The sequence below is a fragment of the Rhyacophila brunnea genome, unplaced genomic scaffold, assembly GCF_057557595.1.
Source record: "Rhyacophila brunnea isolate RB1 unplaced genomic scaffold, BYU_Rbru_1.0 scaffold_18, whole genome shotgun sequence".
NCBI classification, from domain to species: domain Eukaryota; kingdom Metazoa; phylum Arthropoda; class Insecta; order Trichoptera; family Rhyacophilidae; genus Rhyacophila; species Rhyacophila brunnea.
In genome coordinates this window covers 12107391-12123904 of record NW_028232837.1, presented here as the reverse complement: position 1 = coordinate 12123904, position 16514 = coordinate 12107391, and the positions used below count along the sequence as shown (strand labels likewise).

Genomic DNA, 16514 nt, shown 5'->3' with positions numbered 1-16514 from the left:
GTTGTATAAAATATTTTACAGTGTTGCCAGAGGAAATTTTGAAAATTTAGTAGATTGACAAAAATCTACAAAAATTCAGATTTCATTTGATTAATGTGGGTTAAGCAAGTAGCTAACATCCATTTCTCGAAAAAAAAAACGAAAATACGTTAAAACAAACCTCCATTTTGTGGAGGCCATCACGATCTTCTTAGGATCGGACATGATCAACAAAAATATTAGATTAGTGGCCCCAAAAGTTTGATATTTTTGTAATCTCCCATTTTTTTTAAACATCACGAAAATGCGGCATTTAATTGAATATTAAAAATCAGTAGATATAATTAAATTTCAGTAAATTATTATTAAAAACACTGGTCGTGTCTGGTTTGACGGTTCGTTTTAAAACGGAAGACGGTAAGAAATTAACAAAAAAAATATTGATTGTAGAATACGAAAAATATGAAATGTCACCCAGAGTACAAAAATATTAACAAAAAATACAGGAAATATATTAGATATGTATGTACAAACTAGCATACATACGTTCCATTTTTTAAATTGAACTTTTATAAAATTTTACACTGTGTGATATTATGTGTCTCGAGTTTTATAAAAGAATGCTTTTAAAATAAATGCTACAAAAATTTTGATAAAAGAACTGTGTCAAATATATTATAATAAAGGATGCATCAGCTTTGCGTTGTTATGAAAATGAAACAAAAAAGAACCTCGAAGACTTTTTGTCATAAAAACTCTAAAATAGGGTAGTTCTTCTATCCGTTTGCATATAAAAATGGCACTTATGTCAAATTGGAACATGCTTTAGTGATTTTTATAGAGAATCTATCTAAAAGAAGGTTTAAATACTTGACTATAATACGTAAAAAACAAACAAACAAAGAAAAATCTTCATATTATTATGATATGTGCAAGTAAAGATTTTATATTATTAAGACAGTGAGGTTAATGACTTTTTAAACAACATTAGCTAAAGTTTCCGACATTGCACGAGGTCGCTCCATTGATCGATATATAAAACAATAATAATTATATTATACAACATGTCAAAAAGAAAATAATTCTGACAGCCAAGTCAAACAAATGAAATTAAAATCGAAAATATTATGTGTCGTAAAAATTCAAAATTCTAATTGGTTGGACACGTAATTTGACCAAACAAAATTTGTATTTTATTATTACCACGTTTTTATTAGCTCGTATTATTGTTTGTCCGGCACAAATTTATTCTTGTTTGTCCAGGATTTGTATTGGACGATTGAAGATTGTTAACTAATTTCCCGACTAGCTAGACATTTGAAACTTTTAGAATATATCAGAACACGATGACAATGCTTTCTTTTAATACTTTTAGCCATCTTTAAGCAGGATTGAATTCATTTTCAGTTAATTCTGTTTTGTATGGAAAGTTATTTCGGAAAAAAATCGTAAAACGTAAAACACTATTATTGGTTGCTAAGGGGGTCCTAGCAACTAAATTATTAATATATACGTGCGTTACTATGGAAATTAATATGAAATGTCAAAATGACATTTCAGTATTCTATATTTATTCAGTATTTCAATCAAGTGCAAAAAAAAGTATTTATTAATAGATGGCATTATCAAGTTTATATGATTCAACAGAAAATTTAAAAACGTGGTATATAAATAGTTCTTTTTATCTTGTAATTATTTATAAGTAAATGTCAGTTGGGGCCAAGTAGGAAAAGGATATCAAGCAAACATATTTTGACTTTTATATACTACCTATAATATAGTTTATTTCGGTTGTTGGCTTCATAAATTTGAATACAATGGGTCATTGCTCACCTCTATTTTATCGCAAAATACCTGCGTATATACTCACACCTTTAAACAATCGTGTATCGATTAACCTGTGCGCTTCATCTCCCAGCCCCAGACGTCTTCAATGAATAAAAAAAAACATTTTATCACCACGGTTTTTGATTCCTCATTACACTTGGAAAAGTTTCACATTCAATAGGTTATCCATGCTCTACGTCTAAAGCCGACATGGTGGAAACGAAAGTGTGAAGCTTGCTACAAATAAATCTGCAATACGAAATGAATTATAGAAAGTGAATATATGAATAACTTGAGCTACTTTTGAGGAATTGTGATATTTTTTTATATGGACTTTACGCCACGTAACCTCAGTCAGTTTAATGAATTGTATGAAATATGGTAAGCTCCTATCTCAAAGCCTAAAACCTTGGCGCATAATATTGTAGTCGTGACTGCACTTTGTCAAAAATAATTATTAAATAGATAATTTAAAAAAAGTAATTTCTATGGCGTTTAATCGCATATTAATAAAGATAGATTATTATTAAAAATAAAGAAATTTTATCTAATGATTTTTGTTGTGTAAAAATGTTTTAAAAAATACGTAAGTAATTTAAACTCATCGCTCAATTTTATATCGTCAGTGAGTTTTTGAAAATTCATTAAATTAGTGTATCGTTGTCATTAGTGTGTACCTATTCATTAGTAGTAATATCTTATTATCTTCTTATTTCTTGTAAGGATACCTGACAAGTGTGCTATTTTTCTCAGATCTCCTCAGCCTACCTCTTTTCAAAAGTCACTCTTCGCATTGCTGGGTATTATGAAAAATGTCCAATCAATCACTTGGTCCATAACATAGCAATTTTCATAAATTTACCGAAGTAATATAATTACCCAATTAGTGAATAGATTGATAACCTACATGTATATAAAAGATATGATGTGCCCAGTATCAAAGTGGGCCAAAGGCACTTTTCAGCGTTATTTACATTTTAATGCCAAAAAATTGTTTATATCAATATCTACCATTCTTACATATTTCGTGCATCAAAAATGGCCAGAACCTATATACTAAATCGACTTTTAAAATGTAAGTAAATGAATATAAAAAACGGCAAAAGTCAATATGACCGCCAAACACATCTTACCTGATCTGACCTTAAAGGTCTTCGCTTATTATCAAAAACGGCCAAATTAATATAGAACTAGATTAGTCAGTCTCAAACGTGGCCAAGAGCATATTTTAGATGTCATATTAAGCTTTGTTAATAAAGTGACACTTAAATTTACTATCTAAAAGTATTCAGGAAAGGTTATAGTAGGACTATTAAGAATAATATAACACTTAAATATACATTGTTAAAAGTATAACTACATTTTTACCTCTGCCTGTAACAAACATCAAGGTACCTTTGGCCCACTTTGATACTGGGAGCCTCATATATTTTACAACGTTTTTTATTAGGTCGTATTCTTATTTGTCCGGTGGTTGTTTGTCCGGTACAAATCTTGCAATCAATTTTTAACTAACTTCCCGACTACCTAGACATTTGAAACTTTTAGAATATATCAGAACACGATGCCAATGCATTTTTTAGTACTTTTAGCCATTTTTAAGTAGAATTAAATTCATTTTCAGTTAATTCTGTTTTGTATGAAAAGTTATTTCGGAATAAATCCGTAATCCAATCCACTATTATTGGTTGCTAGGGTCCTAACAACTAAATTATTAATATATACGTGCGTTACTATGGAAATCAATATGAGTGTCAAAATGACATTTTAGTATTATTTCTATCAAATACAATTTTTTGCTAGTCAAGTTAAGTTTATATGATTCAACAGAAAAATTAAAAACGTTGTATATAAAAAGTTCTTTTTATCTTTTAATTACTTATTAATTTCTTCGCTATATTATATTATAGCTTGGTAACCCCTGCAGAGGCGATTCGTGAGCGCCCCCGGGCTCCTCAATGACGCTCTTGATGATCACGCCCGCTCTGTTTGTTCATTTCGTTGACCCATTATCCAAAATCTGGTTCTGATCGCCCCAATGCCTCACATCCAATCCAAAGAGTATAAGTGTCTTACCAGTAAGTTTACCCATTTACACAAATACTCGCGGGACCGGAATTCCGAGTCAAATAACTTGTAAATTGTAAACACCTGGAGAAAGCTGACGGACGCCATTAGGCGGCGGGCGAGCTTTACATGAGGAATGAAGCAATGGGGTCAAGGACACGTCTGTCTGTAGTCAGCACAAGACTATATTATATACTTATACTACAGATATATAGGTCAATATAATAGTCTTCAAATAATACGTTAGGTATTATTTGAGCCGTCACCTTATACTAGAATAAGGATAATATGCAGGAAACATTGATTCATTCTCAAATCATCATCATCATCAAATGACGGCACCCCGACATTATCGCCCAGACATTGCCACCAAGCCAAATGCGCCCGTACGAGTGACCGTCAATACCGCCCGGACAAACCCGCCTAGACAAAACCGCTCACAAAAAATACAAAAATATATATAAAACAAGTGCTTTTTTGTTTTTGAAGTAGAATTGCGTGTCGATAGAAATTTACATACTTACGATAATCAGTGTAATTTGGGATTTAATCCATTGCAACTGTTAGTAGAGTAATAACTTAAAATCAACAGTTTTTAACACTTAATGCCTTTTTATGGTAGTATTTAAGAATATTTAAGAAGGTTAAAATACAATATTTTTTTATTTACCTTTATCTTTATACGTACCTATGTTATTTTTATCTGTGTATCTAAAATATAATATTATGTAAAAATAAAAATTGTCTCATTTCTAAAGGCGGCAATGTCTGGGCGGTAATGTCCTGGCGGTTTTGGTTTGCGCGTTTTTGTCGGGACCCCCAAATGATAACTCTGTCAGTCTCAGTTCTTCATTCTCAGTATTAAACTATGTATCACCGATAACTATTTAAGAATTTTCAGTTACTTGTTCTTCCAAGGTACGGAACTAGCCTGCTATTATTTATGCCAATTGGGAGGACAATAATTCTGTTTAACCAAATCGCTTCGGATATTACCTAATATATTTCACCTCGTGTTCGGAAACGTGTACGTATATAGTTTGGCGTATCATACTTCATCGTGAAATGTTGTATCGGAAATATATGGCTGTATATTAAAGACCGTCCAACCTCTTTGGGTCGTATAGTACTGATATAAAATTTATGTCTATTGTCGGTTTACACTTTACAAGAAGCCAGCAGTGAATAAATTTTGAAAATAGACGATACACTGGATTATTTGTTAGGTTAGGTTCAGTTTTCATTCTTGAATTCATGAATTTTGCCAAAATCAGCTATGGAAAATGAATTAATGTTCATATTATATGTATAGTATACGGTCATATTTTTCCGGTAATAAAGCTCACGGCGAACTATGCCACGGTGAAATGTTTTATGTGCAATTTACATGTAACCATTTCACTCACGTGAGGATGAGATAGAAAATGGTACCAAATGCAGAAACAGAAGTGAGTCAAATTAATCAAATCAAATACTTCCCTTGACACTTATAAGCGTCATATTTTTTTGTCTACATATTTAATATGATGAATTTCCGTGTTGCTTTAGACAAGAGTAGATATAGCGATATTTTTATGGTGTTTTTTTTGACGAAGGATGGAAGACACATTGAAAAAGACAATACTTTCTTGCCCAGTAGTGGGATCGATCATGTGGTCTAATTCTTCAACGACGGTTGCTCTACAAATACGGCTACCGTGGATGAAATTGAGGCGTATTTTTTCAAAGTGAACTTATTCCACTGACAAAACCCAAAAAACTGTTTACGGTGTTGATCTTACATATGTTTTTTGTATTGGAATAAGTTACTTTTGTAATTAACACCCACTTTTTAGGTTGATTTTTCTACTGGATTAAATGCTATTAGGTTTTTCTACACAAAAAATACTTATTCAAGATTTTATCTTTGAAATTCTGGCATTCATAACGCATTTTCGTCAAGTAGTGGAATAAGTTCACTTTGAAAATATACCCCTCAATTATAACAGCTTATTTTATACGGAAAATGATTTCTATGGCTATTATTTTATCCGAATCGATATTTTGCTTTAGATTTTTTGTTATATGAATTGAAATTTTTGCGATAATCAAACATCCCTATATTAAGACCTAACTTAACATTTAAAAAAAATCAAGCAATCAATTCAAGTGGTCACGTTAGCAGAATACGCCGAAAATTATCCATATGAATTTGCTATTTACAATATATGTGAAAAAATTAGACGATGATTTAACAATAAAATACCGTTATAAAGTAAGAGTTCATTGAGGGTTACATATTATTACTTATATATTTATTTTTATTATAAACATGTAGATCTATCAAAACTCTTGAAGACTCCATTGTTTTATTATAATTTTTATTTTATCTCAGGAACATAGAAATATTCTAGAAATAGTTTTTTTTATTTATATCGTATCTGTAATATAAGATTATAACAATCGTGCGAAAGAAAAATTTTAAATTTGATGTTTATCATTGTCTATTTCAGCTGGCTTTGTCTCTGGCTGAAGATGTGGAAGTCGTGGAAGCAGTCGCTGGACAAGACGATCACTTGGAAGGAGCCGACTCTCGCACGAACATCCAGGATAGAGAAGACAACGAAATCCCTAACCCCGATCAGCTAGCTTTGGAGTCCGGAGACCAGGACCGTCCATTCGGCGGACCTCAACATCCGAATCGAGGGCATCCATTAGGTAAATTATCAGATCAGTATAAAATATACTATATTATTTCTAATAATTAAAAAAGATATTTTTTTTCTGAGGAATCTGAGTCGTTTCAAAATTATGTACATAATTATTACATATTGTGAAAGAAACGCTTGGAAAATATCATCACTCTTCATATTGACAAAAATAATGTTGATATTGGATCATGCTACTGCGTTTTTCTATCAATTGCCCCTGCGCGAGAGATATTATGTCAAAGCGGGACAGCATGTATGATTCAAATTTATATGCCATGCTAATTTGGACAGAATACAGTATAGATAGCATATTGATTATTTGCTACTACCCACTCAATTATTATTTTTAAATTATATACTAAACCATTTTTTTATTTCAACGAATAATTCACTAGGAATGTAACATTCCATATATTGAACATACATAACTTCAAAACACCTCAGATGAAGCCCTACTATAAAAAATCACACTTGAAAAAAATCTGGTATCGCGACAATATGCTTTAACCAATTAAGCCACATGCCTCCTACTTAGTTACGATAATTTACACTAGTAATTGCATTATTATTGACTATCGGTTTTTGTGTTTCAAATCAAGGAATATTAAATGCCTTAATTACTAACCGATGCCCGGGTCTCGCCAAATATTTAGTTATAACGTGTACTTGAACTTACTAACAATTTTTAATAAACCATTTCTTTTACTCAACGTATAATTCACAAGATTTGAAAATGATTTCCATATATTGAACATACATAGGTAACTTGAAAACACCTCAGATATATATATATATATATATATACCTACTAGAAAAAAAAGCATTCGAAAAAAACGGGTTCAAATCCCGTCAGGCGTCGTATTTTTTCAAATGTGATTTTTTCTAGTAGGTATATATATATCTGAGGTGTTTTCAAGTTATGTATATTCAATATATATACATTCATTAGTTAATTCAATCAACCGATAAAAATAATAGTATTTTTTATTTCAATGTTTACACGTGTGGACAATTTTACAACGTTTTTATTAGCTCGTATTCTTATTTGTCCGGTGGTTGTTTGTCCGGTATAAATCTTGCAATCGATTTTTAATTAACTTCCCGACTAGATAGACATTTGAAACTTTTAGAATATATCAAAACACGGTGCCAATGCATTTTTTTAATACCTTTAGCCATCTTTAAGTAGAATTGAATTCATTTTCAGTTAATTCTGTTTTGTATGAACAGTTATTTCGACACCATTATTGGTTCCTAGGGGTCTGGCGTCCTAGCAACTAAATTATTAATATATACGTGCGTTACTATGGAAATCAATATGACATGTCAAGTACATTTTTTTTGATCGTTTAAGCTAGTCAAGTCAAGTTTATATGGTTCAACAGAACTTAAAAACGTTGTATATCAAAAGTTCTTTTTATCTTGTAATTGTTATATAGTATATTATGTTTAAATACTGTCATGGAATTATAAAACTTTTATTTAGTTTATGATATGATAATAAATAAACATTGTTGATTGTAAACAATAATTTGCTCCCACAAACTATAAGCATAATTCTGATAAACGTCTGCATATTCATTTATCACTAAACGACAGATGTTTATAATACAATGTGAATTTAACACTGGTATAACGATGTATTTAATTAAAACCAACAAATTAAATTTTCCAGGTCTATCCCGTAATCCAGGGGGCCATCACGGACCACCTCCTCATGGACTTCTGAACAAGCAACATGGTCCGTTGGGAAAACCACTCTTCGAGCACGGCGTCTACCATGGTCCTCCACCACCACCACCTCCTCCACCTGCCAAGCAGCAAGAAGCAATGGACAAGATATTCCCAGGAGGAAATGACATCTGGCCAGCACCAGTTCCTGACATGCCGAAGATTATCTCCTTAGACGTCAAGTGCGAGAAGAATTCAATGAAGGTTTTCCTAGGATTTGATAAACCTTTCTACGGTATCGTCTTCTCAAAAGGTCACTACTCTAATTTAAACTGTGTTCATTTACCAGCTGGACTAGGAAGGACTTCTGCTAATTTTGAAATTAGTATTCATGCTTGTGGCACTGCTGGAAATACTGAAAATGGTTTATATGGATATGGTGCTGATTCTGGTTCTGGTACTTACTTTGAAAATATCATTGTTATTCAGTATGATCCTCAGGTACAGGAAGTTTGGGATCAAGCAAGAAAATTGAGGTGCACTTGGCATGACCAGTATGAAAAGTCTGTTACATTCAGACCGTTCCCAGTTGATATGCTCGACGTCGTACGCGCTGATTTTGCTGGAGATAATGTGGGATGCTGGATGCAGATTCAAGTAGGGAAGGGACCGTGGGCATCAGAAGTATCAGGTCTAGTTAAAATTGGACAAACAATGACAATGGTCTTGGCTATCAAAGATGACGATTCCAAATTTGATATGCTAGTAAGAAATTGTATGGCACATGATGGAAAACGAGCTCCCATACAATTGGTTGACCAAAAAGGCTGCGTCACGAGACCAAAACTTATGTCGAGGTTCACCAAAATAAAGAACTTCGGAGCAAGTGCTTCAGTTTTGTCGTACGCTCATTTCCAGGCGTTCAAATTCCCAGACTCAATGGAAGTGCACTTCCAATGCACAATCCAGATTTGCAGATACCAGTGCCCGGATCAGTGTTCTGAGGGTGGATTAATTGCAGGACCAGAATCGAGGAGACCAGGACCAGAATATGGACCACCCCCACCACCACCACTACCTTTGGAAGCATTCTTACACGGAGGACGACCAAGAGACGAAAGGAGAGTCCGTAGGACAAGAGAAGTACATCCCGAAAAAGAAGTAGGACTTAATAGAGTTATCAGAGTTGTATCGACAGGAGATTTAACATTTGCGTTAGATGAGAGTAGTAATTCTTCAACGTCTGAAACGATGATCTTCCCTGCTAAAGAAGAAATGCCTCCGGGTGGAATGATCTGCATGACGACTCCAGGATTTGCCGCGACTCTTATTGTGTTATTAGCTATTCTCGTTGTTTCGTGTGTCATGTCTGCATTCTTATGCGTGCGATTAAGACCGTTTTCTGGTCTCCATGAAAAGAACGCGGCGTTCAGCGATCCACAATTATCAAAGAAGAAGACAACCAAAAGCTGTTTCTACTCATAAAATCTAGAACCTCATAGAAATTTCAAATTGAACATTATAATGAGATAATTAATGGAAACTAGTAAAGAATAGAAGCAAACAATTAAAGTATACATGACAGATCGAATTTTGAGCATCTGCTCTGCGTAATATTAATAACATTATAATATTTTTGACATACCTATCGTCGTCGAGCTGGTAAAATCTTGTTTCTTAATCTGCTAAAAAATTGTTTTAATAAAGCCCTCAATACTCAATATGGCACCAAATTTAATATTATATAATCTATAATTTATAGAAACATCTGATTTAAGATATATAATTTTAATAAAGCCTGAAATACTAGATTGGACCTATTACAAACATTCGATGGTAGTATGTAAACTATTTTCTATTGGTTATTTAGATAAATTAAATTATTAGGTACACTTACAAATGCTAATTTATTGTTTGTGGTTACAGAGTAGTTTTTTTGTATCTCATGGAAAATTTAAATTGTATACAACTAAGTTTTTAACAGTTCTGCGACGATAATATATAATAATTTTGGCAGCTTCTCGCTTTAAAAACAAATATTTTAAGTCAGTCACAATATGGCGTATAAAATGAACATGTTAACTAGTTAAAAACATAGTGGACGAGTTAACTAAATTTAAATTAACGTTTAAAGTATTCGGGTCGGTGTTGGAATAGAAATAATCGTAGCTTAGATGAATTGGCAGCCATAATAAATATTTCGGTTAAAAATCTTTATTATTTTTTCTTTGTATAGCTAACACTTAGCCCATCAGTATTAAGGTATACATATCGTGGTTATTTCGAAAACTAATTTAAAATAACAGCTTTTGCGACATTTTAACACATTTTAAACGTAACACGAGTGGCAATAATATGATTAAAACAACCATAGACAAAAAGAAAACATCTTTGTTTGTTTTATGTCAATCTTGAAAGAGAACACAAATGAAACTAAAGATTTTTTTATAAAGGCATTAGTAATTGAATAATGATTGATGTGTTAGAGGCTCAATATAACCGAGAGTTTAAAGTAATTGTAAGTTATTTACGTCTTTTTTTGAGTATATAAATGTGATTTAATATTACTATCAAATTAAAGGTACAGTATTAATAATGATTGTAAATGCCATAATATGAATTTCAAAAATTTTATGAGTAAGTATATAAAATAAATCTTGTAATCATAATGCAATGATTTGTCACGAAGGGGTTAGAGGGGAAGTGGTCATAAAATGTGATGTCACAAACGTAAAAAATTTACGTGAGGTTTCTGCCAAAAGTTGGTAAGACTCGATAATTTAGAGTTAACAACGGAGCTGTGCAGGTATATATTATATAAATACGTATTCTAGAAAAAAAACGTCTTCCAATATATTATAGAACATGCACATAAAACACAAATAAATTAACATTATGCCTGATTTTAGAAGGCATGTCAAACTTTAAGTGCAATTACTCCATAACATGATTTCGAGACTTACCAACTTTTGGCAGTCATTTACTCATTTGATGAAATATTCAGCAAAAAGATAATATCGATATTTTTTATAGTTTTCTTTCAAAATGTGACATAAGTAATATAGACAGGAAAATAAAACATTTTGTGGCAAATTTTCACGGTAGGAAGAAGTGGGAGGAGGGGTTCAAAATACGGAAAATTGGTTAATAAAATATTTAACACGTAACGTTAATACCTCATTGTATAGGTGAGGTGATAATGTATAATAATATGTGTAAGTTATTGGGAAAAATCGCCTGATGCGCAATTTATCTTGTATATTTACCCTCCCCTCTGTTAATTTTGTTTAATAAATAAGTTAATGTAAAATTCTTCGCTGATTTTTTTAAAACTTCAAATTTTTGGTATTTACAATTCTTATTATTATTATTAATTATTTCGAGTTTAATGCTTGAGAAAACAAAATGTACCTTTCGCGTCATCAAAATAGATAGATAAAACCAATAGAAGACACACTTTTTATGTACGAAATTTATTTATTAGTTAAATTAAATTCGATATGTTTAAGTATATTTACGAATATTAATATTATCCTTTTGTAAGAAAGGGGGGTTATTGATACGTATTTTAATTCGGGAAAGGTCGATGTAATAACATTGCGTCGCTAAAATGTAACTCTATTCTGAGATTTATTTATTTTTTATAGTTTTATTTCGATAAGTTATTATATGACTTTATGACCTAAGTATTTCGTTTTGTTTTCGTATAAGTATGTAATTTGTAAGTGTTGATTTAAGTTTTAAATATATATGATTATGTGAGCGAGTGGAAACGAGAGTTCTTACTATTTAAAATAGATTTTTTTATACCATAAAAATAAAAAAGATGACAAATTAATAAATAATAAATAATTGAGAACCAGTGCGTTGATGTTAATGTTTCGAAAATATGAAACTACAAATTCCAAATTCAAAAATAATCACTGGTAAAAAAAAGTCACATTTTTGTTATTTTTATTAAATCAACGACTGGACTCTTGCTGTTAAATTATTTTTGTATATGAGTCTGAATACTGCTTCTGGATTAGTCATTGGTGATAGATAACCACTATCAACAATTTTATGTACTTATTTTATCTTAAATTATGTTATTACAGAATGCAATGTGTTCAGCGAACTTCAGTGTTTTACTTGTTTCTTTATCTAAATTTCAATTAATTATTCAATCAGTTATATACTATTTAGATTAAAACTGTTTTAAACAGAAAAAGCTCTCATTTGTCACGGAATGAATGATGTTTATTTATTGGCATGCTTGATGACCAGACGTGGTCATTTAGGTTATCTTTTTGTCATTTAAATATAATATTTGGTCAAAAACAATATCGAGAAAATAATATTTTCAGTATGTATGCGAGGATTCAATAAAATGTTTGTTTCACAGCCAATGAATGTAAAATCATAATTTCAAAGTAAACATTTTGGAACATTAGCACATTGAAATTTAATTTCACTTTACTTCAGATGTTATATTAAAAAAAATGATTCATATACTTAATTTATTTGACATGATTCTTTCATTTATTTTAAAATCAATTTACATTGTTATGTTACTCTGAAATAAACAAATTTAATCTACTTATAATAATTATGACACTATGTCACAAAAAACTTTTTTTATAGTTCTATTTTAATGCTTGGTAGTTATCAAAGTTTTTTTATCACTAAAACAGGTTACGTGGTCCGATGACAGTAATGTAGTAATAAAAGTATGGAAACAATCATAACAAAACACCCACACTTCATGTAATATGGTGATCTCACCATCGATCAAACTCGTAACCCCCGGATGAGTAAAGAAGTTGCAAGCATCTAATAACTAGTATTGCTTTATAAATAAATTGTAGAAAGGGACCAATTTTTTTCAAACTATATTATATTGATATTTCATAAAACAAAATGTAAATCAACGCAATTAAAAAAAGACTTTTTGTAGTAGAATTAATTACTGTCATATAAATATAGTACTTATTAAAAATCCAGTTAAATGAAATATATTATACAATAATATGTGCCTATAATTATTATTTAATCTCTTATTTTTAAAGTATATATAACACGCCCACTTCATGCGCCTTGGGTTCGAATCCCGGGTCTGGCAAATTTCACATTTTTTTAAAAATCTTTGTTTGGATCGAGAGCATGGACCTAATAATAATATGTTGAGCAAGTGGCTAACATCCATTTATAGTAATATCAAAAATCTGAATACAACCTCCGCTGTGTTCAACCAAATATTTTAAAACCATCTTTAGAAAATTATGTATTGTATTGTATTCTTACATTTTGTTTAAAACTGATTCCATGCCTTCAGCAAATTTTTTCGCTCTATGAGGCCATGATCGTTAGGCCGCACATACAAATTTCGCGAGTTATCTCGTCCGACTTTAAATTCAAATTACTAGCCACTGTCGATTGATTTGCATAATGCGTAAAATAAATATACATTGACATCGGTTTGAATAATCATGAAATACTAAGCCACAAATAATTATTAATGATATTACTGGAATTTTAGTAATTCAACGTGTGTCGTTTAAAATCTGCGGCCTGTCAGATACTGCCATAATAATATCGTGAAGCATAGAAAAGGTTAAAATGAAGTTATTATTTTATCATCAGAATATAATATATATTTATTTATTGTATTTCATGTTAAATTCATATATTGGGTTCATATTGGTATAATGAGATGAACATTTTGTTTTTCTTTGCATACATTATTGCAAGTGTTTAATAAGTCGAATTGTTTATGATTACATTATTAGTTATGAAAAAAAACATGTATAACTTTTTTGTTAGTTCGTGTAAGTGTGACTGGTATAATGTGCTTAGTCGCTTATGTTGAACACGGTGCCAACATATCTCTTTTTTATTGCATATTATAAAATATTTATTGTTAATCTTAAGTTAATTTATTCGTTACATTATTGAAACGGTAAGATATTGTGTTGTTCAATTGATTATTAATTAAGATATTAAGTTGTGTTTTTTTTTATTTATTGAGCTCAAAAAATAAATGACAAAACTGTTGTAATATTGCAAGTTTAATTTCATTCCTTTCCCCATACATAATAATATAATTAGTTTACTGTGCTGTAATAATTACAGTAGTTACTGGAATTTAAGTATATTTTTGTTTTCAAGAAATATACATGTTTTAATAAAAAAAAAACATGATTTATTCGAAATTATTTATAACTCATTTAACAGATTTTAATAAATTGTATAATAAAAATAATAAGAGGGAAGTAATATCAGCGCCCACGATGGTCGCGCGGCTTAAGCGTTTGACTATCACGCCTTGAGTCCTAGGTTCGAATCCTGGGTCTGGCAAGAACACATATATTGTTTTTCAATTTGTGCGTGAGTCAGGGTATGGACCTAATAGGTTGAGCAAGTGGCTGACATCCATTTCTCGTAAAAAACAAAATCTGTTAATACAAACCTCTACTCTGTGGAGGCCCATATGATCCTATTAGGATCGGACATGGTCGGAATATGTAGTTATGAAATAATATTTATTGTATTTATATGCATCTTTTGTATTCTGTCAATAGATGCCCCTAACAGCATTATACTCATTTTACGATATTTTGTTACAATAATTGTAGTTAGTAGTATAAAATAATATTAGTATAATGTATTGTGCATCTTCTCGCACAGTGAGTGTAAAACCAAGACATCTGCAAAAGACATATTTTGTAGATATTAGGGTTTGAAGTCTTCGTTTTGTCAGGACAAATAGAAATTAAAAAAAAAAAACATAATAATGATGTAATATAATATTTGGTTTATATCTTATAAAAAATATACCTATTATTTGGTTTATATCTACATTATTTTGCATGTTCTTTCAGTTACTTCACTTTTACATTATCAAGTTTACGACTTTTGCAGTTGTGTCGCATTTAATCTCGAAATTGAAAATTTTGCACATGTCTTGGTTTTACACTCACGGTGCGTTTTGTATTCTGTCGATAGATGTCCTTAGCAGCATAACACTCAATTTTCGTTAAGGCGAAGTCTTCACTGAGCCTTTTTTAAAGAGGCACGTAGCGGAAAAATACGAAGCTTGCAATTTGAGACATTTTTTTGATTATTTTCAATTTCAACTGTATTAATGAATAAATATGTATCTGAAAACATTAAAAATAAAAATATTTTTTATTTTAAGTCAAAGACAAACTTACAATTGTAAAAAATGTAATAAAATGTGAATTTGTTCTATCGGTCCGCACCCTATTATTACATATATTTTATGGTCATATTTATTATTAAAATTTAGTTTATTAAGTTTTCTAAGCATCACTCAAGCGTATTTTGACAAATTCATAGTTTTAATATTTTTTATATCTATTTTAAAAAACATCGATTTTTATAAAAAGTATAAATGTGTATCACTTGAAATCCTTTTTATTTATATCAAATCAATTATTTTATAAATATAAATAAAATATTTATATTAATATAAATAAAAAGGATTTCAAGTTATACACATTTATATTTTTTATAAAAATCGATGTTTTTTAAAATATATATAAAAATATTAAAACTATGAATTTGTCAAAAATCGCTTAAGTGATGCTTAGAAAACTTAATCAACTAAATTTTAATAATAAATATGACCATAAAATATATGTAATAATAGGGTGCGGACCGATAGAACAAATTCACATTTTATTACATTTTTTACAATTGCAAGTTTGTCTTTGACTTAAAATAAAAATATTTTTATTTTTAATGTTTTCAGATATATATTTATTAATTAATACAGCTGAAATTGTAAATTATCAAAAAAATGTCTCAAATTGCAAGCTTCGTATTTTTCCGCTAGGTGCCTCTTTAAAAAAGGCTCAGTGAAGAATTCGCCTTAATATTTTACAATTTACACACGCTATTTAGTTTTCCAGTTAAAAATATCTTTATTTTAGATAAAATGATTTTTTTTTAAATAATAAATTAATAGATAAGTATTTAAGGCTACGGAGTTCTCCATAATATTCTAAAGACTATATTGAACTATATTTAAATTATAACAACATATTAGAAGGAAGCCTCCAACGAATGCACATTTTACAAGACAAGTATAAGTTTATAATTTTTGAAGTTTGAGTTAATATTCGATGGCCAAGCGGTAACGTAGCGGCGAAATTCAGATATTGTTTTTTATTGTGGTTTGAATCCACAGCATGGACCTAATAGATTGATCAAGTGACTAATATCTTTTTCTCATAAAAAAATTTTACAAAACTTCATCGCGAGGCGGCCAAGATCCAC

At 30.3% G+C, this 16514-nt stretch overlaps 1 protein-coding gene across 1 annotated transcript; it reads left to right on the top strand.

Moving 5' to 3' along the window:
* The first annotated feature begins 5297 nt into the window (after positions 1 to 5297).
* dy (transmembrane protein dusky) lies at positions 5298 to 9719 on the top strand. Its single transcript, XM_085945623.1, has 3 exons — positions 5298 to 5321; positions 6366 to 6570; positions 8239 to 9719. The coding sequence occupies exons 1-3, from the start codon at positions 5298 to 5300 to the stop codon at positions 9717 to 9719; spliced, it is 1710 nt and encodes a 569-aa protein (XP_085801749.1).
* Positions 9720 to 16514: the final 6795 nt, after the last annotated feature.

Coding starts and splice junctions, on each gene's coding strand:
- dy (XM_085945623.1), top strand. CDS start 5,298: ATGGTACCAAATGCAGAAACAGAA. Junction 5,322..6,365: donor TACCAAATGCAGAAACAGAA/GTGAGTCAAATT, acceptor TGTCTATTTCAG/CTGGCTTTGTCTCTGGCTGA. Junction 6,571..8,238: donor GAATCGAGGGCATCCATTAG/GTAAATTATCAG, acceptor TAAATTTTCCAG/GTCTATCCCGTAATCCAGGG.